At 38.1% G+C, this 23,780-nt stretch overlaps 1 protein-coding gene across 3 annotated transcripts in view; it reads left to right on the top strand.

Moving 5' to 3' along the window:
- RABGAP1L (RAB GTPase activating protein 1 like) overlaps positions 1 to 23,780 on the top strand; it is a 527,154-nt gene that overhangs the window by 149,040 nt on the left and 354,334 nt on the right. For all 3 annotated transcript variants that reach the window (XM_060197904.1, XM_060197905.1, XM_060197906.1), the window contains exons 12-13: positions 12,461 to 12,554; positions 16,424 to 16,574. In XM_060197904.1, the coding sequence (XP_060053887.1) occupies positions 12,461 to 12,554; positions 16,424 to 16,574 (245 nt within the window). The remainder of the gene's footprint in view (positions 1 to 12,460; positions 12,555 to 16,423; positions 16,575 to 23,780) is intronic.

The raw sequence follows: 23,780 nt of genomic DNA, 5'->3' as shown, positions 1-23,780 counted from the left end.
ACACCAGGAAGTGATGTTCTAATGATTTGTATATGGCATTGGGAGTTGAGTGAGTCAGAGTTCTTCTAAAATACAGAAAGAAAATTGAGCTTCCTGAAAATGCAATGTTAAAAATATCACACTGGGTGTGCATATTATCATGTGCACCAGGTAAAGTGCACATAGTGCGAAGCATAGGGACCAGCTCAAGGATCCTGGTTTGAGCCCCCATCTCCCCACCTGCAGAGGGGTCGCTTCAGAAGTGGTGATTCAGGTCTACAGGTGTTTATCTTTCTCTCCCCCTCTCTGTCTTCCCCTCCTCTCTTGGTTTCTCTCTGCCCTATTTAACAAGAACAACAGTGGAAAAAAAAAAAGATTGTGGCCAGGACCAGTGGATTTGTAGTGCAGGCACTGAGCCCCAGCAATAACTCTGGAGGTATACATATACACATACACATACACATACACATACACATACATATACATGACACTGACTTTAACATTGGGTCTGGAGTAAATATTTTAAAATGTATGTAGCAGAAGGATTTACTGCACAATAGTGTATGTTAGTGTTTTCATTATATCTCCTCTTTAATGGTTTTGAAGGGTCTCCACTATACATTGTGAAAAATTGATATCCAAGCTGTCTTTCTTCAAGAAAATAATAGTGAAGTATTCTTCTGGGCTTTTCAAATGTGAATCCTGGATCAGTTCAGATCATTAGAAATCCATCTATAATTTAAGCTTGTTATTTACTAGGTTTTTATTCACTAGGTTTTATCAAAGTTATATATTTTTTTTCAAAGTTGTATAAATTTAACAAACTTTTTGAAGGCATCCACTACTCTTTTACATGCTGTGAACATAAAGATAATATGACATGATTCTTATCCTTGTGGAGCTTATAGACAAGTTGAAGTTAAAAACCCATAACTAATTTTCAGTAAAATGTAGTAAATATGGTAATAAGATGTCAACAGCATATACCATGAGCTGACTCAAAGGAACTTAGTTTGGGCTAGAAATTCAGTGAACACTTATTAGGAAGTATGCAATGCCTCTGAGCTCAGTCTTGATGAATGCATATTATTTATTTAGAAATTCTTGGTTTCAGCAATAAAGGAGATCTTCTAGACAGAGTAAAACTTTGGGTGATGGAAACTAGGGTGTCAAAAAATGATAGGAAATGAGTTTGGAAAGAGTACAGAGGCTGGATAATGACACCTTTTATGCTCTTCTGATGCTTATTTTCTGCTTTAATCAAAGATTGGTACAAAGGACATTGTTACAGATTTAGTAAGAACATCTTTGGGGTGGCCAGGTGGTGGTACACCTGAGAACTTGTACATATTACCATGTACAAGGACCCAGGTTCAAATCCTCAGCCCCCACCTAAAGCTTCATGAGTGGTAAAGCAGTTCTACAGATGTTTCTCTCCCTATTTGTCTTTCCCTTCCCTCTCAGTTTTTCACTGTCTCTATCCAAAAACTGAATAATAATTTAAAAAAAGAACATCTTTGAGAACATAGTTTTTTAATGTAGTTTAGTGTATCTTATATAAAGATGTAGGAGACAAATTACACAATTCAGGAAAAAATATCTCCCAGTAAAATTCTTTTTTAACCTTTACTAAGTGAGAGTTACATGTGTGATCTTCAATTTCCCCTTTCTTTTAAAAATATTTTTATTTATTTATTGGTTAGAGATAGGGAAGCTGAGAAGAAAAGAGGAGATAGAGAAGGAGAGAGAAAAACATCTATCACTGCTTCACCACTCCCGAAGCATCCCCCTCCCATAGGAGGACCAGGACTTGAACCTGGGTCCTTGCACACAGTAACAAGTGTGCTCAACTTGATGAACCACCTTCCAGCCCTGAAGTATTTTCTTTTACCTGTTGTATGCTGCTTTAGTTTAAGTGTTACTGCTCCAAGGCATCTTTTCTAACCCATTCCAACCTTTTATTTTTTGCTCTGGTGTTATATGTATATATCCATCTTCTTTTTTCTACTAGAACATGCATTCTTCAAAGGTAGGAAGCATGCCTTTTTCTACCTTTTTAAGCTTGGCTGCATATTGAGTTCTTAGTAAATAACTGAATGGATTAATACTTCGGTAATTTATGTTTGCTTCATGTTACTTGCACAAAACTTAATTTTGTTTTAGTTTTGTGAGCTCAGAGCCTTGCACATACACCTTTTCAGCACTCCTCAGCCAGTTTTTCTTTTTTTGTCTCCCTTAACTTTTATACATCTAAAGAGAGAGCAAAGGAGACTACACAGCATCAGAGCTTTCCTAATGCCTTGGCATTCCCAGGTGGTGCGAGGATTTGAACAGGCCTACATGTATGGCAAGGCCTATAGTCTATCAGATAAACTATATCCAACCCTTTATATCAGTTTTTAATCAATAATTTTCAAATCACACCTTTGCAGTTGGATTGAACAGATATCAAAATGTACAAATGTTCCACTGTGTGTTTCACATTTATTTATTTATTTTCCCATCCCACCCATCCCCGGTTTCATATTTCTAATTTTAAATTATATTAGTAGACGAGGTAGACATGATATTATAATAGTCATCATCTGATGCCTACTATATGTGGTGTGCTTTTAGAGCTATCCCTCAGAGCTTTCTCAAAGCTATTGCACATGTTCCCTATTTAGAAGACATTTTCACTGGCACTTTTATCAGTTAGTTCTCTGTTCAAGGCTCAAGTGCTACTTCCTTAAATAGACTTATATGACCATTTCAGCTAAAGTAGGCAATTTCCTCCTCTTGTTTTTTTGTTTAAAGGGTTATCTTTGAGGCTTCAGTGCTCTTAGGTTTTTCAGATGGGAGATAGAGAGGGGGAAGGGAAGGAAGAAGGGAGGAGAGAAAGAGAAAGATACCACAGTACTGAAGCTTCCTTTTGTGTGCTGTGCTAGGGGCTGGACTCAAACCTTCATAGTTCAAATGTGCATTGTTCACATGACAAAGCAGTACGTTACCCAAATGAAGTATTTTTCCGGCTTTCATTCATTTCTGAAAATCTTCTTCCTTCCTCGTTCCCTCCATCTCTCTCTCCCTCTCCCTCTCTCTCTCTCTCTCTCTCTCTATATATATATATATATATATATATATATATATATATATACACACACATATACATATATATATATTTCTCTCTCTGTCTCTCTCTTTCAGTTGCCACCAGGGTTATTGCTGGGGCTCAGTGCTAGCACTACAAATCCACTGCTTCCAGTGGCCATTTCTTCCCTTTTTATTTTTTCTTATTTTTTATTGACAGGACAGAGCTAAATTCAAAGGGGAGGGGGAGATAGAGAGGGAAAGAGAGACACCTGCAGACTTGCTTCACCACTCATGAAGTGTCCCTGCTGCAGGTGGGGAGCAGGGGCTTGAACCCAAGTCCTTGCACATAGTACTTTGTACACTTAACCCACTGTGTCACTGCCTGGCCCCCTGGAAGTCTTTACATGTGGAGGCAGTGTTATTCTTTTTACCATCTTTCTTTGAACACTCCACTATAATAATTCTTAAAATACTTTCCTATAAATATGATTTTTGTAAATTCATTTCTCTCACCTTCTAGAGTGTGGGTTCTCAAGGGGCAGATGGTATTTTATTCTCTTGAATTTCTATTGCCTAGTTGTGGAAAGTGTTAAGTAAATATTTGTTTAATTAATGGAAATCACTTTGAAGCATTAGAATGAGAGAAGAACAACATTTTTTGTTTGTTTTTAAAAAATGAATGGATGTTAGATTAGGTGATATAAGGATGAATATTACACAGGAAAAAACACAGACTTCATACTGCTATCCTTAGACTAGTCTGCTTGAACATTTAACCCTTGAGTAGTATCAGTAAACTTAGATTTCAGGAGGGTGTTCACTACTGTCTGTTTGTATTAACAATATTCTTTGTGACCTGGGAGGTAGCACAGTGGATTAAGTACTGGACATTCAAGTGTGAGGCTGAAAGTTCGATCCCTGGCATCACATATGCCAGGGTAATGCTCTGATTTTTTTATAAGTAAATCTTTTTTTTTAAAAGGTAAAGATGGGATTCGGCAGTGGTACACACCTGGCTAAATGCACATATTATCATGTGCATGGGCCCAGTTTTGAGTCCCCACTTGCCACCTGCAGGGGGGGATGCTTGACTAGTGGTAAAGCAGGTCTACAGGTATATATCTTTCTCTCTCCTCTATTTCTCCTTCCCCTCTCAATTTCTCTCTGTTCTATCCCATAAAATGGGGGTGGGGTGAGGTGGGGAATGGCCATAAGGAATGGTGAATTCCAAGCCCCAGTGATAAGCCTGGTGGCAATTTAAAAAAAAAAGGTAAACACACACATATATTATTCTATATAAGATTTATGCTAAGCTCTTATTTTTCTTTTGGAGTCTGGGATTTGATTTAAAAAAATTTTTTTATTATCTTTATTTATTGGTTAGAGACAGCCAGAAATTGAGAGGAGGGGAGAGAGAGAGACAGAGAGACAGAGAGACACCTGCAGCACTGCTTCACTACTTGCAACGCTTTCCCCCTGCAGGTTGGAGCTTGGGGCTCAAACCCGGGTCCTTGGGCACTGTAATATGTGTGCTCAACCATGTGTGCCACCACCCGGCCCTGAATTTGATGTTTAAGTAGAGGTATCCTGCATGTACTAGGAGCCCTGGGTTCATTTTTTGGCAATTCATTAAAAAAATAAAAAAGGAAAAAGGAAAATGTGAAGGGCTATGTGGTGGCATATCTGGTAGAACGTATACTTTACAGTGCACAAAGGCTGACTTCAAGCCTCCAGTTCCTACCTGTAGGGGGGTGAAACCTCAGGAGTGGGAAAACAGTGCTATAAGTATCTCTCTTTCCCCTTCTGTTCCCTCCTTTTCCTCTCAACTTGTCTCTCTAAAAAAATAAAAAAGATATATGCACACACCACATATATGAAAATGGGTAGAAAATTGAAATTCATTAAAAGAAAAAACATGAAATACGGGAGGGAGGGTTCTGGTTTTGGAACATGGTGGCAGAGGAGGACCTAGAGGGGTCATTGAATTGTTCTGGGGAAAACTGAGAAATGTTACACATGTACAAACTATTGTATTTTACTGTTGACTGTAAACCATTAATCCCCCAGTAAAGAAAAAACAAAACCCTGAAGAAAAATATAAATACTTTCCCTTCCCCTTCATTTTCTTAAGGAGTTACTGGCTTACAGTATAGCTATTGGCATATGGGCACATCAATACCCCAGGTCCTTTTCACACTGTCCCCAATTCCCTGCCTCCCCAGAATCTTTTGCTTTGGTGCAATACATGTAAATGCATTTCCAAATAAATAGTAAAAGCCATAAATATCCCAGAAAAGTAAAATGCAACATATACACGCAAGAGAACAGTAGCTTCATGGTTAAAAATTAGTTTGCTTGGTGCTGTTAATTGTCCTTCATCTAAGTTGTATTGCTTGCTCTAGCTCTCTTGAATATGGTTGACAGTTTTTAATGATTAATGATACATTTTTGCTAATCACTTATGCTTAGCAACTACAGGAATTATTAATTAGAAAACTGTAATTAGAATCAGAGTGACAGTGATGATGATTTAGTTGGAAGGAAATAATGTAATTTGACTTGAATTTTGTCTCAATAATAAATCACCTCTGATGGTGGGAAATGTTTCAGAAATTAAGGATGATGGTTTGCTTTACTTTGGTGATTTGCATATACATGTACACATGTATTTGAACTCTGTCATGGGAGAAATGAGAGATTATGTTATCTTCAAGATCATACAATTGTGGTTGTAGTTATTTTGTATCATTAAGTGAGATTATTTCCTACTAAGTAATCAAAATAAATCTCTTTTGTACTAGCTCAGATTGAGAGCTAACAGGCAAATAAATATATTGTGTCTTTATGCTTTTCATAGTTAATAAGGTTTTATTCTTCCATGGTGTATAGAAAAGAGTTTATGGCAACCCATATTATTCTTATCAAACGTGTTAATTATGTTAATATAATAAAATTAAGTGAAAAATCTTAAAGAGTCCTCAGTAGTCATATGCTTTTGGTATTTATTTCAATTTATTTTAATTAATCAGTACAGTTGAAGAGAGAAAATGAGTTTTCCTGTTTATTTGCCCTGATTTAATAACTTGTATTTAATATTTAATTTATGGGAGCTGGATGGTGGCACCCTGGGTTAAGCGCACGTGGTACAAAGTGCAATGATTCCACTTTGAGCCCTTGGCTTTCCACCTGCAGGGGGCTCACTTCACAAGCAGTGAATCAGATCCGCGGGTGTCTTTCTTTCTCTCTCCTTATCTTTCTCCTTTCAATTTCTGTCTGTCCTGTCCAATAAAAATGGAAAACTGGCTACCAGGAACAGTGGATTTGTAGTGCTAGCACTGAGCTCCCGAGATAACCTGGAGGCAAAAAAAAAAAAAATTAGAAATAAGAATTTTATGTGTGTTTCATTTTTTCTGATGTCACTTGAGACTACTTCTGAAAATTTCCCTTTTGTGATCAGGATAAAAACCATTGCTAATAGAAACACATGTTCCCCAAAAGGAATGAATGGCTAAAGTTAAAAGAGAAAGATCTTAAATTATTTTTATTGAATTGCTATGCATATTTATTTATTTCTAAAATTTTTTAATATTTATTTATTTTCCCTTTTGTTGCCTTTGTTGTTTCTTATTGTTGTAGTTATTATTGTTGTTGTCATTGATGTCATTGTTGTTAGATAGGACAGAGACAAACGGAGAGAGGAGGGGAAGGCAGAGAGGGGGAGAGAAAGATTGACACCTGCAGACCTGCTTCACCGCTTGTGAAGTGACCTCCCCTGCAGGTGGGGATCCGGGGACTTGAACTGGCATCCTTGAGCCAGTCCTTGTGCTTTGTGCCACGTGTGCTTAACCCGCTGTGCTACCACTGGACTGCATATTTATTTTTATTGATCTAAAATTTTATATCTACAGTATCATCTCTTATTCTTTTTTTAAAAATATATTTCTTTATTGGGGAATTAATGTTTTACATTCAACAGTAAATACAATAGTTTGTACATGCATAACCTTCCCCAGTTTCCCATTTAACAATACAACCCCCACTATGTCATTTATCATCCTTCATGGACCTGTATTCTCCCCACCCACCCACCCCAGAGTCTTACTTTGGTGTGATATGCCAGTTCCATTTCAGGTTCTACTTGTGTTTTCTTTTCTGATCTTGTTTTTCAACTTCTGCCTGAGAGTGAGATCATCCCATATTCATCCTTCTGTTTCTGACTTATTTCACATAACATGAACTTTTCAAGGTCCATCCAACATTAGCTGAAAACGGTGAAATCACCATTTTTTACAGCTGAGTAGTATTCCATTGTGTATATATACTACAACTTGCTCAGCCACTCATCTGTTGTTGGACACCTGGGTTGCTTCCAGGTTTTGGCTATTACAAATTGTGCTGCCAAGAACATATGTGTACACAGGTCTTTTTGGATGGATGTGTTGGGTTCCTTAGGATATATCCCCAGGAGAGGAATTGCAGGGTCATAGGGTAGGTCCATTTCTAGCCTTCTGAGAGTTCTCCAGACTGTTCTCCACAGAGGTTGGACCAATTGACATTCCCACCAGCAGTGTAGGAGGGTTCCTTTGACCCCACACCCTCTCCAGCATTTGCTGTTGTTACCTTTTCTGATGTATGACATTCTCACAGGAGTGAAGTGATATCTCATTGTTGTCTTTATTTGCATTTCTCTGACAATCAGAGACTTGTAGCATTTTTTCATGTGTTTCTCGGCCTTTTGGATCTCTTCTGTGGTGAATATTCTGTGCATGTCCTCCCCCCATTTTTGGATGATGTTGTTGTCTTGTTGTTGAGTCTGGCAAGCTCTTTATATATGTTGGTTATTAAACTCTTGTCTGATGTATGGCATGTAAAGATTTTTTCCCATTCTGTGAGGGGTCTCTTGGTTTGGGTAGTGGTTTCTTTTTAATTAAATTAAGCTTTTTAATTTGATGTAGTCCCATAGGTTTATACTTGCCTTAGTCTTCTTTGTAATTGGATTCCTTTCATTGAAAATGTCTTTAAAATTTATGCAGAAACTCTTATTGTTTTTATTTATTTATTTATTTATTCCTTTTTGTTGCCCTTGTTGTTTTATTGTTGTAGTTATTATTGTTGTTGTTATTGATGTCATCGTTGGATAGGACAGATAGAAATGGAGAGAGGAAGGGAAGACAGAGGAGGGAGAGAAAGACACCTAAGGACCTGCTTCACTGCTTGTGAAGCGACCCCTCCTGTAGGTGGGGAGCCACGGGCTCGAACTGGGATCGCTACGCTGGTCCTTGTGCCATGTGCGCTTAACCCGCTGCGGTACTGGCCGTCTCCCAGTCTCTTATGGTTTTACTATTGACTTCTATTCTCTGCATGTTAGAAATTAGTGGATAATAAGAAAAAACAAGCCTGAAATGCTTTTTTAGTTACTTTGAAGTGCTGGGCAGAAAACTAAAGACCCAGTAATAATAATATTAGTAAAAGTTATAGCCAGTGCTTGAGTACTGCCATGTGCCAGGCCCCATGCTTACTCATATATATGTTTTCATTTTTTTATAACTTTGTCTGATAGAATTTATACTTTCCATTTTATAGATGCTAGATTAAAGAAAGTAGCAATCCCACTGTATAAGTCTGATGACATTTTGAGTTAACTGTATGTTTCTCCTTTTTTTGGAAGACTGATAGCAGAAGAGAAACTGAAATCAACAGGAGAACAGTTATAAATGAAATTATAAAAGTTATAAAAAAAAAAGTTAGAAAAGAAATTGAAGACAGGCAGAGTTCTAAGACACCTTTTCCAAAGTTTCACTTTGTAGAGGAAGATAAAATTATTATCTATAAATCTCATCTATACCTTCTTATTTTCTTTCTTTCTTTTCCCTTTCCCCTTTCTTTTACTTTTTTTTTTCCATCACGATTATTTCTGGGGACTTGGTACTTGCAAGATGATTCTACCTCTCCTAGTGCCCATATTTTATTTTATTTTATTTCTCTTCTTATAAAAATACAGAGATAAAGGAGTGAGGGAAGGAGGGATGGAGGGAGGGAGGGAGAGAGAGAGAGAGACCCCGACTGAGAGAAAGAGATACCTCACTTCACCACCCCTCATGAAGCTTCCTTTTTGAAGTTGTGGAACTTGAACCCAAGTCCTCATGCATGGTTGGGGTGTATTTTAATATGTATACTACAGCCTGGCCCTTTTACCTTCTCTTAATATTTTCTAACTTTTCCAGAGTCCTATAACCAGTTAAAATACGAAATATGAAGTGCCATGGGTAGAATGTGCACATTACCTGTGCTAGGACCAGGTTTAAGCCCTTGGGGAAGCTTCATGACTGCTAGAGCAGAACTGGGGTGTATTTCTTCTCTACCTACTGGGAGCAGTGGAGTTGGTTGGTGTGCTTATCTGTTTTCTGAACTGAGCAATTTCTGTTTTTGTCAGGAACTTGTCTGATTATTCCTCAACTTTTTTCAGTACTTTTAAAAGAAGGTATATAAAGGGGCCAGGCAGTGGCACACTTGATTAAGCACACACATTACAGTGTGCAAGGATCCAGGTTCAAGTCCCTGGTCCCTACCTGCAGGAGGAAGCTTCACGAGTGGTGAAGTAAGGCTGCAGGTGTCTCTCTGTCTCTCTCCCTCTCTATCTTCCCCTCTCAATTTCTCTCTGTCTCTATATAGTAAATAAATAAAAGATTAAAAAACATTTTTAAAAAGGTGTATAAGTGTTTTAATCATGAAAGGATGTGGGATTTTTGTCAAAGGCTCTGTATTTGTTGAGATAATCATGTGGTTTTTGGTTTTTCTTTTATTCATGTGGTGGATCACATTTAGCAATTTATGTGTATTGAACCAGTCTTGTATCCCTGGGATAAATCCCACTCGGTCATGACGTGTGGTCTTTTTAATATACTGCTGTATCCAGTTGGCTAGAAGTTTGTTCAAAATCTTCATGTGGATGTTCATCAGAGTTAATGGTCTGTAGTTTCTCATTCACTATAGCAGCTAAAATAGTAGCATACTAGGAATAAACCTAGTAAAAGAAGTAAAAGACTTGTGTTTTGAAAACTGTGAGTCACTATTCAAGGAAACAGAGAAAGATACAAAAAAGTAGAAAGAAAGATATTCCATGTTCATAGACTGGAAGAATTATCATCATCAAAATGAGATTTCTACCCAGAGGCATATCCAAATATAATGCAATTCCCAACAAAGTCCCAACATTTTTTTTTTTTTTCAGAGAATAGAACAAAAGCTACAAATGCTTATCTGAAAACAGGTAATACCTAGAATCACCGAAACAGTCTTGAGGGGGAAAAAAAAAGATCTGGAAGCATCATATTCTCAGATCTCAAACTATATTATAAGGCCATTATAATAAAAACTACATGCCACTGAAACAAAAATAGACACAGTGATCAGTGGAATACAATTAAGAGCCCCAAAATTGTTATGTGGAAAGCTGAGAAATGTTATGCATGTACAAACAATTGTATTTACTGGCAACTATAAAACATTGATCCCCCAATAAAGGGGGGGTAAGAATTGAGAGCCCCAAAATAAACCCCCACACCCATGGTCATCTAATTCTTGACATTAGATGTAGAGTCTCCTAAAAAATGGTATTGAGAAAACTGGGCTGAAAAGTACAGAAGAATAAAACTGAACCACTACATTTCACCATACAAAAAAGTAAACTCCAAATGGATCAAGGACTTGGGTGTTAGACCAGAAAATATAAAATACCTAGAGGAAAATATTGGCAAGTACTCTTTTCCATCCAAAGTTTATAGGCATCTTCAATGATACAAATCCAGTTACAAGGAAGACTAAAAGAAAAATAAACCAATGGGGCTACATCAAATTGAAAAGCTTCTGCACAGTAAACGAAACCACCCAAAGAAAGAGACTCCTTATAGAATGGGAGAAGATCCTTACATACCATGCATCAGACAAACGGCTAATAGCCAAAATATATGAAGAGCTCACCAAACTCAACAACAACAACAAAAATGACCCCATCCAAAAATGGGGAGAAGATGTGAACAGAATATTCACTATGGAAGAGACACAAAAGGCCAACAGACATAGGAAAAAGTGCTCCAAGTCCTTGATTGTTAGAGAAATGCAAATAAAGACAATAAGATACCATTTCACTCCTGTGAGAATGTCATACATCAGAAATGATAACAAACAAGGGAAAGGCTGTGGGAGCAATGGGACCTTCCTGCACTGCTGGTGGGAATGTAAATTGGTCCAACTCCTGTGGAGAGTTGTCCTGGAGAATTTTCAGAAGGCTAGAAATGGACCTACCCTATAACCTGGCAATTCCTCTCCTGGGGATATATCCTAAGAAAGCAAACACACCTATTCAAATGATGTGTGTGTGTATACCTAGATTCATAGCAGCATAATTTGTTATAGCCAAAACCTGAAAGCAGCCTAGGTGTTCAACAACAGATAAGTGGCTGAGAAGGTTGTGGTATATATGCACAATGGAATACTACTCATCTATTAAAAATGGCGAATTTACATTCTTCACCTCATCTTGGATGGAGCTTAAAGGAATCATGCTAAGTGAGATCTAAGCCAGAAGAAGGATGACTATGGGATTATCTCATTCATGGATATAAGTTGAGAAATAAGAACAGAAAGGAAAATACATAGCAGAATTTATACTCAGATTGGTGTATTACACCAAAGTAAAGGACTCTGGGAGTGGGGGTGGGGGTAGAAGGGGCTCAGGTCCTGTGCACTGTGGTGGAGGAGTGTTTTGCAGAAAACTGAGCAATTTTATACATATGTACTAGCAACTGTATTTACTGTCGACAGTAAATTATGAATACCCCCAATAAAAATTTAAAAAATATATAAATGGGCCTGCAAAATAGCTCACTTGAATTGTGCACTGCTTTGCCTTGTGAACAAACCTGGTTTCAAGCCTGGCCTCTACCACATTGAACGGAGCTTTGGGTCTATGTTCCTTTTAACTCAATCTCTTTGCCCCTCTCCATCTGTCTATCTTGTATTAGATGAAGAGAATGATAGATAAGTTAGTTGCTAAAACTGGTAATGAATTTCTGATTGTTTTCAATTCCTTTAATTTGGAGTGATACAATGGATTTATTTTACATAAATCCCTTTAGAATATGTATTTCTGTGATACATACACATTCGTAGAAGTGGATTTACTATCTCCAATTTCATACTATGTAAACTACAGATGAGCATTCTCAAAAATTTGAGTCACTAAATATAAATCATATTTAATGATATTTTTACTCTTCTCTGAGAATGTATATAATAATTAGATAGAAATACTGTATGACTATTTTATTGGACACAGTCATATTTCTTGTTTTATGAATGAATACTGAGTATAATATATAACTTTGCTTTTGTTTTTTTGCTTCTTCAGAGAGCGATAATGAACTCTCAAGTGGAACAGGTGATGTGTCTAAGGACTGTCCTGAGAAGATCCTGTATTCTTGGGGAGAATTGCTAGGAAGATGGTAAAAAATTATGGAAAATTGTATATTTATAACTGATGTTAATTTGTTATATATTGAAGTCTATATTTTATATTTCTAACACTAATTATTTTGATATATGTAAATTTTTTAAGGGAGTGGGTGATAGCCTGTATACTTTATCTGTGAGAGGAACCAGGTTTTGAGCCTCAGGCCACTACATGGGAGCACTGTGCAAAGGGTAGCTTTATGAGTGGTAGAGTGGTAGTGTGGTGTGGTGTTCTCTCATTCTCTTTTTTCTCTGTTTCTCACTCTCTGTGGAAAAAAAAGAAAAAAATATGTAATTCATAGATACTTTGTGTGTGTGCCAGAGCTTCATGTCTGAGTGATTCCACTGCTTTTGTTGAACTACACTTTCTGTTTTTGAATTTAAGGGAGAGAAAGAGACACCATAGCCCCTGTCATATATGGTGTTCCCATGTGGTTACCTGGGGCTTCAACCCAAATACTCATGATAGGCAACATGTGTGTTCCACCTGGTGAGCTATCTTCTGGTCATATAGATACCTTCCTCCCCATGTGGTCTTACTTCTCTCCTTTTATTAGGCATTAATGGTTTAAGGTATAGTTATGAACACATGGGTAAAATTTCTCATTTCATTGGACCACCAAGTTAATCCCCAGGACTTGGTGTCTGTACAACTCTACTGTCCTGGTGGTCATTTTTTTCCTCAGATAGATAGATAGATAGATAGGTAGATAGGAAAGACACCACAATACTGCTCTACCATTCATGAAGCTCCCTCCACTGCAAGTGCTTCCATATGGTGGCCAGGGTCTCAAACTTGGGTCCTAAAGCATGATAACATGTAAGCTCTATCCAGTGAACCACTTACTGTCTCTCTCAACTCGCTTTTGGAAGATGTGTTTGATTTATTATTTAATTGAGACATAGCATTGCTCAGAGTAGTCAGTTTTATGCTATATTGTCAACACACATGTCTTTTGTTAAAGATTTGTGTTCCTTTCTCTACTAATTTTATTGCTATTAAGTAAAGAAAAAGCTTAGTTTTTTTCATTTTAAAGAGAATCTTTTACTATTTCATTATTAAGTATGAGCTTAGTATATATTTAAAATACATGGTTATTACTTTTTAAAAAATACTTTAAAATTTATTTTATTATCTTTATTTATTGGATAGAGACAGCCAGAAATCGAGAGGAAAGGGGAGAGAGACAGAGACACCTGTAGCCCTGCTTCAACACTCGTGAAGCTTTCCCCCTGCAGGTGGGGACCAGAGACTTGAACCTGGGTCCTTGTACACTGTAATAGGTGCACTCAACCAGGTGTGCCACTGCCCAGCCCCTCATGATTATAACTTTTAAAAAGAGTATCTTTCTATTATTGGTAGGCTAGATTTTTCCTTCAAATAAAAAATGAAAGAACTAGAGAGGTTTAGTAGTAGAATTTGTACCTTGCATGTATTAGGTCCACCTTCATTTTGAACCCTATACCCATATAAAATAGTGGAGTGGGTATTCTAGGTCTCTCTTCCTCTCTCTACTACACACACACACACACACACACACACACACACACACAGAGTCAAATTTGCCTATTTCTGTTTTTTATTTTCTGACTAATAAATACAGAATATGAACCCTTAAACCTGACTTCGTAGCAATTATATGAATTACTATTTTGGTGATTATGCATATAAAGTCTGAGTAAAGTGCCATAGAATATAGTTCTAAATTCAGGCTAAATACAAGGAAAAAGTTGAGAAAGGATGTTTATTTATTTATTATTATTATTTTTTAAGATTTATTCATTTTCCTTTCTGTTGCCCTTGTTTTATTGTTGTTGTTATTGACGTCATCATTGTTGGATAAGACAGAGAGGGGGAGAGAAGGAGAGACACCTACAGACCTGCTTCACCTGTGAAGCGACTCCCCTGCTGGTGGGGAGCTGGTGGCTCGAACCGGGATCCTTACTCTGGTCCTTGTGCTTTGCACCACATGCACTTAACCCGCTGCACTACTGCCTGACTCCCAAAGGGTATTTATTTTTTACAAGACTGGGGACTAAATACCCTAACCTTTTAAGTAATTATTGACTTCATGATGAGATGCTTCCTTTTTTCCAGTTCTAACCATCATTGAAAATGGGAAAGACTTGACTGTATAGTTGTTTGCCCCAATAAGGTGGAGTTGTGCAAGTTTCTTGGGAAATGTCTAGGTACTGCTTTTATAGATGTCACTTTGAGTCATGATGTAGAGGTATGGCTTTCCTTTTAGCATACTTTCCCTTTTCCTATAACATATATATATAGCTTTTACCAAATTACTATACATTTATCTCATGGGATTAAGATTGTTCTCTTGGGAGTCGGACGGTGGCGCAGTGGGTTAAGCACATGTGGCCCAAAGCGCAGGACCAGAGTAAGGATCCCGGTTTGAGCCCCTGGCTCCCCACCTGCTAGGGAGTCGATTCACAGGTGGTGAAGCAGGTCTGCAGGTGTCTATCTTTCTTTCCCCCTCTCTGTCTTCCCCTCCTCTTTACATTTCTCTGTCCTATCCAACAACGACAACATCAATAACAGCAACAATAAAAACAAGGGCAAAAAAAGGGAATAAGTAAATAAATAAATATTAATAAATATATATTTAAAAAAGATTGTTCTCTTTATGCCTTGAAATGCTGCCTAGACAACGACCCTGGGTCCATACTCCCAGAGGGATAGAGAATGGGAAAGCTGTCAGGGGAGGGAATGGGATATGGAGACCAGGTGGTGGGAATTGTGTGTAATTGTACCCCTCCTAGCCTATGGTTTTGTTAATGTCGCCTTTCTTAAATTAAAAAAAAGAAAAAGAAAAAAAGAAATTCTGCCTAGAAATATATAGTTAAACACTTTTTATTTATTTATTTATTTTTACCAGAGCATTGCTCAGCTCTGACTCATGGTAGTGCAGGGGATTGAACCTGGAACTTTGCAGCTTCAGGCATGAGAGTCTCTTTGCATAACCATTATTCTATTCACCCCTGCCCAACATGGTTTTTGTTATGAGTTAAATCCATAGGATAATGTATGAATAAATAAAGGAATGAAAAAAAATCACTTGATGATAGAATATGACTCACCATTGAAGGAAATGGGATCCAGAAAGAAAATTGAAGGCATCACTGATCTTAAATTCTACTGCTTATTTTCTCCCCCAAGATTGACTGAATGATGGATGAGAGAGGAGGAGAGAGGGAGAACCAGATCATATGGGCCAGGCGGTGGCACACCAGATTAAGCATGCACATTACAGTGTGCCTGTACGCAAGTTCAAGCCCGCAAGTCCCACATGCAGGGGAACAACTTGACAAGTGGTGATGCAGGGCTACAAGCATATCTCTGTCTCTTTCTCTATCTCTTCCACTTTTCTTAGTTTCTCTCTGTCTCTGTCCAAAAAAAGAAAAAAAAGACAACCAGATCATCACTCTAGCACATATGTTTCTAGGGGCTGACATTGGGACCTATGCTTGAGAGTCCAAGGCTTTATCCACTGTGTTACTTTCTGGACTCCATGCTACTGGACTCCATACTATTCTCTACTATCCATCCAACCCTTTTTTCATTCTTATACTTTTAACAGAAACTTAAATTTTTTTTTAATCTTAGTGAGAAAGGTGGAGAGAGATACTAGAGAGCTGCTTATCTCTGACTTATGGTGGTGCCTGGAATTAAACCTGGGTTGTCAGGACCTCTGGCATAAAAGTCTAGTGTACAACTGCTATGCTGTCTCACCAACCTGCCAGGCATATACTTTTTTTTATTTATAAGCTTGTTAGTATACCATCCATAAAATCAATAGATTGGCAGTGGTAGGGAGAGTATGAATTGCTTATTCTCTTGTTTTTTCAGGCACAGTAACCTTGGTGGACGACCAAAAGGGCTGTCCACTCTGGTGAAAAGTGGCGTTCCTGAGGCATTGAGGGCAGAGGTCTGGCAACTGTTAGCAGGCTGCCATGACAACCAGACAATGTTGGATAGATACCGACTTCTCATCACAAAGGTAGGAAACTCTTTTCACATTATTGTTAGATAACATTTCAAACACATCTTGTTTTCATGATTCCAGCAAGTCATAAATGCTGTGAACTTCTTTAAAGACTGTTGATATTATGCCTTTTGTTTTGAATACCTATTGGGTGGTGGAGAACAGTGCTGTCATCATCTGAACACAGTATGCTTTGTTTTCATATTTTTTCTTCCTCAGGTGAACTTTATAGTAGCAGTCTATAAGATTGGACCATTTATTTTTCAGATGTTTTCTTACCTCTTCAGTGAACCTTTCTTGTAGTAAACAGACTCTCAGGCCTCACTTTCCCTTTCTTTATCTTCTTCTTTTTTTAATGTTTTTACTAGCAATTCAGTACTGATTAACAAAATTACATGTCAACAGGGGTATAATTCCACACTGTTCCCACCACCAGAGTTCTGAAACCCAAGTTCTTCCATTGCAAACCATCATAGTTCTCCCAAGGCTGCAGACATGAGTTAACTGTTATCTCTACAACTATCTGTCTACATTTGTATGTAATTGTCCCCTTTTTCTTCCAGGTCCAATCCCCTCTCCCCGTCCAAGCCATGCATAACCCTATTATATCCAAATATCTCTCCCCTTTTTGTCTCCTCTCTCTGGGATCTGATGGAGTTGGAATTCAGAGCCCACTTATCCTCTTCCTCCTATCACTTCTCTCCCACAGAGAGTATGGATCAAAGTTGTTTTTTGGGTGCAGAAGGTAGGAGTTCTGGTTTCTGTAATTGCTTCTCCACTTGATTTTGGCATTGGCAGGTTGATCCATACCCTCAACTTGTTTCTGTCTTTCCCTAGTGGAGTAGAGCTCTGGAGAGGTGAGGCTCCAGAACACATTGAGGTCATATGCTCAGAGAAATCAGGATGGAATCATGGTAGCAACTTAGTGTCTGAAAGATGGCAGGACATAAATAAAGTGAGACATAAAATGGTTAATGAACTGGGTCCATAAAGTAGGAACAGAGATGAAATTAGGGATCTTAGGGTAGAAGAATGCTAGGAAGTTGCTGGACTAGTGTGGGGGTGCCTCTTCCCAGGCGTGTACTCTCTGGGTTAGAGAGAACACAACCAGAGTCAGCCTGGGCTGCTACTCACTCAGCTACGCAAGGGAGATGACTCATGAACAGAGCTTGTGGTGGCGAGGCAATTCGATTCTTTATTGATTTAGGGAGCCAAGGCTTTTAAATGTTGGACCCAGAAGTGGCAAGTTGGAAACGGAAATGCTAGGAAAGGTGTGGAGAAAGGCAAAAGGGACTGGAAAGGTAGGAACTTCCTTAGCAACTGTTGTGAGGGTTTTAACTGGTAGGATTAATAATACCCTGCAGGTAGAGAGGTTCTTGAAGGTAGAAAGAAGATAGATCAAAGGAATGGAATGGGTGGGGATCTTTCAGGCAAAACAATGATTATGTAGATAATAAGGGAGCAGGCCATAGTATGAGAAAGCAGGGTGCTTTGTGAGGCAGGGAGTCTGATAAAATGAGAGGATGGATGTCCCCTCAAGTCAAGCCCTGTCAAGCTCAACCACATCCTCACAATTTCCTGTCTAAAATAGACAGGAAGTCTATTTTAGGTATGTTTCTAGGGGTCCAAGGACTATGGTAGTTTTTGCTTAGTTTTATAGCTAGCATGAAGTTGGATAAAAACATTGTCGGAGAAAATGGTTTCAGAGTAGAGAAAAGGGCTAGGAAGTTGGATTAGGACAGAGAATGGCTCCCATTCTTGAAAATATTATGGATGGAATTAACTATTTACCTCTATCCAACCAATCCAGGGCATATATATATATATATATATATATATATATATATATATATATATATATATATATATATATATGTATATATATATATATGTATATATATATATTTATATTTATATTTAGCACCAGAGCCTGTGTAACCTCTAAGTCCCTCTTGGTCTCTTGGTCTGAGTTCACAGCTCATAGTCACAGCTGGGAACATTGCAGGCTGCACTCATTTCAGGACCAGTCTTTCTCGAGTGACAGTGCTGGATAGCCAAGCCTTCCTTCGAAGACTGGGATAGTCCCTGCCATAGCTGCTTTATGGTGAGGGCAAGGTCCTGGGAAGGCCCACAAGAGGGCTTGTGATGATGTTCCTTATAGACGTGACCAATGGTGGTTCAGAGAGGGATCCATTAGAGGTCTATGCCCATCATATTTGTGTAGGAATCCAAGGATTCCCTGACCCAGATGGTGAGGTGGTATTGACCAAAAAGGCCATTATTAAGTGAGCCTGTCTCTTGCCCTTGTCCTGTTTTTGTAGTCCTCTCTTTGTCTGATGACTTTAGACTTTGTCCCAGTTGTTTAAGCATTGGGTGTCATTTGTTCAGTTTTCAACCTCTAGAGAGCTTGTGCTCAAACCTTTACCAGAGAGCAAAAAAGGGAAGAGTTGCAAATATTGTTATGGTAGCTGTTTCCAAAATTAGTTTTGAGGAATACAAATTAAAAACAACTGTATGATTAATTTGTTTTAAGGTTTTTGCAGGTTCTCTGTGTTCTTAAGCATTACTCAGATAAAAACTTTACTGTACTCCTGTCAGGTAATTGTTACTACTCAGGGCAAAATTTGTCTCCCCTCTATTTTCTAGTGGGTTATTGTAGTAGATGGTTTTTAATAAACCATATTGTTTCAGAAAAGTTTTACTTCATTTTTTGTGGAATGTATTACAGTTACAATTACTGGACAGTCTTAAGATGAAGTGCTTAAATTGGTAACTTTGAATAATTTTATATTATTATATAAATATAATTGAAAAGTCAAATTATATTAATTATGTGTTTCTTCAGTAAGTTTTTCTCAACTAAGTTAAATTGTACATCACTTAGCCAGGCAGATACTTGCTTTTCATTTACAAGTTAAAATTTCAATCAAGTATGTTAGTTTAAAAATGCATAATGCCAGGTCTCATTGAGAGGTAGTACATGACTTAATTACACAGCTTTTCTTTTTCTCTTTTGTTACCTTGTCTAATTGTAGAAAATAAATTTTATATTAATAGATATTAATAGTTATTTCAGTTGGATTGTACCATTACTATTTATAAAAACCACCAATTCTTATACTTATTTGTCATTGATGTAGCTATGAAATTTATTTGTTTATTTATTTATTTTCTTATTGCCACTAGGGTTATTGCTGCGGCTTGGTGCCGGCACTATAAATTCACTGCTTCTAGTAGCTATTTTTCCTTTTACCTCCTCCCCTAATTTTTTTTAAATTAAAAAGGACAGAGAGAAATTGAGAGAGGAGAGGGAGATAGAGGGAAATAAAGATAGACACTTACTTAATTGCTTGTGAAGTGGACCCCCTGCAGGTGAGGAGTGCAGGCTCGAACAGAGGTCATTGAGCTTGTAATATGTGCCCTTAACCACTGTTCAGCCCCCTAGCTATAAAATTTATAAAAGTATCTTTAGGAAATGTATAATTCCTTAAAATTTGATGGGCACAGAGAATAAATAGTTCTCATTGTGTTATAGTGTAAATGCCATCACCACATTCATATTGGAATGTCTTTACTGAAGGATGCTAAGACTTACTGAAAGAAATTTTTTATAAGACAGTTTACTTGTGGCCTGGTGATGGTGCACCTGGTTGAGTGCACATGTTACAATGTGCAAGGACTAAGATTCAGGCTCATAGTCCCCACCTGCAGAGGGAAAGCTTCACAAGCTGTGGAGCAGTGCTACAGATGTCTATTTCCTGCTTTCCTCTTGATTTCTCTGTCTCTATTAAAAAAAAAAAGTTATAGGATGTCTCGCCTTAAAAAAAGAATTGTGTTTTGTTACATAAAGATGATGACTTCTTAGTATGTAAATATACCTGTGCATGTAATTAGTTTCTCATAGCATAATATTTTAATTATTTTTTATTTTATTGAGGGGTTTAATGCTTTAAATTGTAGTCATTGATACATGAATATACCAGGACCACACAGTTCTCTTCTGCCCTCTCTCCCCTTCTCCCAGAGTCCTTTGCTTTGATGCAATATACTAGAACGCGTTTGATTTCGTGTTCTCTCCCAATTTATTACGTTCCGCTTATAAGTAAGATCATTTAGTATTTAGTCTTCTCTTTTTGGCTTATCTCACTTAACATTGTATCTTCTAGTTCCATCCAAGATGATGCAAATGAGATGACTTAATCATTTTTAATAGCCAAGTGATATTCCATTGTGTCTATATACCACAACTTTCTTAGTGACTCATCTGTTGTTGGGTATCTGGGTTACTTCCAGGTTTTGGCCATTACAAACTGTGTTTCTATCTCTTCTGATAGGTGCTTTTGTTTCCTTTGGGTAAATTCAAAGGACAGAAATTGCTGGGTCATGGGGTAGGTCTATTTCTTGTGTTCTGAGAAATCTCCAAACTGTTTTCCACAAAGGTTGGACCAATGCACACTCCCACCAGCAGTACAGAAGGGTCCCTTTTTTCTCACTTCCTCTCCAACGTTTGTTGTTACTGACACTTTTTAAAAAATATATATTTATTTATTTCCTTTTGTTGCCCTTGTTTTATTGTTGTAGTTATTATTGTTGTTATTCTTGATGTCATTCGTTGTTGGATAGGACAGAGAGAAATGGAGAGAGGAGGGGAAGACAGAGAGAGGGAGAGAAAGACAGACACCTGCAGAACTGCTTCACCGCCTGTGAAGCGACTCTCTTGCAGGTGGGGAGCCAGGAGCTCGAACCAGGATCCTTACTCTGGTCCTTGCTCCTTGCGCCACTTGCGCTTTGCACCACATGCGCTTAACCTGCTGCACTACTGCCCAGCTCTTACAGGTGTATAGTGGTATCTCATTAGTATTAATTTTACTGAGCTCTTCATGTATTTTGGTTATTAGTCCTTTATCTGAGATCCTCTTCCACAATGTAGAGTATATTTCTGTTAGGGTGATAGTATCCTTTGCTATGCAGAAGCTTTTCAGTTTGATGCAGTCCCATTGACTTATTTTTGTTTTCTTTGTTTGAGTCTTTGAAGACTTCTTTGAAGTATAGAACATAAAGTGTTTTGCCAATGTTTTCTTCCATGTATTTGATAGTTTCTGGTCTAATATCCATGTCTTTGATTCACTTGGAGTTGATTCTTTCTTTTTTTCTTTAATTTATTTATAAAATGGAAGTATTGACAATGGAGTTGACTTTTATTATAATTTTTTGGCTCTTATTTCTTAAAGTCTTATATTTTTCTGTCATGCCTACATTGACATCTACATGTAGCAGCCCAGGAGTTGGCACAGTGGTAGGTAGAACTCTGGACTTAGACGCATGAGGTTCCTAGTTTGGACCCATATATATATTTTTTGTTAACCACATTGATCTGGCCTGGGGCTCATGTCTATTCATATTTAGCACAGGGTCCTGTAAAAGCTTTGAGTCTCTGTCAGTCTAAGCTCACAGTCAGTGGTCACAGCTGGGCACATTCAAGGCTGCACTTATTACAGGACCAGTCTTCCTTGAGTGGCAGAATAGCATGGCCCAGCCCACCCTAACTTTGGAAAGTGGGGCATTCCTTACCATTGCTACATGATGAGTGTAAGGTCTTGGAGAAGCCCACAAAAGGGCTTATGGTGACATTTCTGATGGAAGTAACTATTGGTAGTGAAGAGAGGGATCTGTTAAAGGTCTACGTCCATAGTATCTATGGGGGTATACAAGGATTCCCTGATTAGGACCCCAAGTGAGGAGATGGCTTGGTATTAACCAAAATGGGCATCATTATGTGAGTCAGTCTCTTCCCCTTTCCAGTTTTTGGAGTCCCTTTGTGTGACTAGCTTAGATTTTCTCCCAGTTGTTGAAGCATTGAATGTCATTTGTTGTGTCCAAGCTGGTATTAGGTTTACAGAATCTGGCCTTGACTTAGGGAGGTAATAGACCTAGGATTTTAGTGAGGTCTAAGTTAACCTCTAGTCTTATTTTTCATTTACTTGTTTGATGATTCTAAAAAAGGTTAACATAGGGACAACAATTGTCCTTTACTATATATATATTTTACCAGTACATTTCTTGGTCAATTGTGTATAGTGCTTCTTCTAAAGATTAGCAAGGGGTGGCAATAATGTTAATGACCTGTCAGAAGAGATTAAAAGAAGAGTGGGACCCGGGCGGTGGCACACTGGGTTAAGTGCACATAGTGCCAAGTGCAAGAACTGGAGCAAGGATCCCATTTTGAGCCCCCAGCTCACTACCTGCAACAAGGTCGCTTCTCAAGTGGTGAAGCAGGTCTTCAGGTGTCTCTCTCTCTTTCCCCCTTACTATCTCCCCCTCCTCTCTCAATTTCTCTCTGTCCTATCCAACAATAACAGCAGCAGCAACAGCAACAACAACAACAACAGAAAAAAGATGACCATCAGGAGCACTGGATTCCTAGCATAGGCATCAAGCCCCAGTGATAACCCTGGAGGCAAAAAAAAAAAAATGGAAGAGCAAATCTGACTTTCTTTTGTATAGTTAGTTGAGTTGCTAGGGTGAATGAGAGAAGTGAAGTAGGGGATAGGAGAGGAAGATATCTAGGCATAAGTAATAAATATTTGATTATAGAGTTTATGCTACCTTCTTTAGGCCATTCTACTAGATTTCTGAGCTTATTAGGTCTAAGTCTAATCACAGAGGACTAGTAAACATTTTTACTTTGGGGTATATAATTGCCCCTAATGGAGACAGGATCACATGTACACAATACTATAGGCCCTAGCCTATATTTAAGATCTGTAACTGTTAGAAAATGTGCCATCTGAAATGGACTAGGTATTCCCACCGGGAAAAATCTCACTAGGTTAAAGGAGTTGGGTGGTTGGCATCTCAAGTTTGGCATCTCTGGAAACAGTCTACAGAACAAAGACAGTAAGCAGCCTGAGTTGGCATGGTGGCACTGGTAGCATTTACTTAGCTGAGACCATTTACTTAGCTGAGGAAGTTCTTCTTCTTCTTCTAGTGTTTGCCCTTCTTCCGTAGCCAGTCAACAGCGTCAGGTTGAGCCTGATGTAAAGTTTCGAGACCTCCTTTGAATCTGGAGAGGTGGCAGTTGTTGACTATGTGGGTCATAGTCTGTAGCCACAGGGGCAGTTTGTATAACAGGATGTCTCTACCTCTGTAACCACAGGGGCAGTTTGTATAACAGGATGTCTCTACCTCTCTCCCCATTTCTATCTCACGAAGTAAATAAAT

The sequence above is a fragment of the Erinaceus europaeus genome, chromosome 9 (assembly GCF_950295315.1).
Source record: "Erinaceus europaeus chromosome 9, mEriEur2.1, whole genome shotgun sequence".
In the NCBI taxonomy this organism is placed as follows: Eukaryota; Metazoa; Chordata; class Mammalia; order Eulipotyphla; family Erinaceidae; genus Erinaceus; species Erinaceus europaeus.
This window is presented reverse-complemented; position numbering and strand designations above follow the sequence as displayed.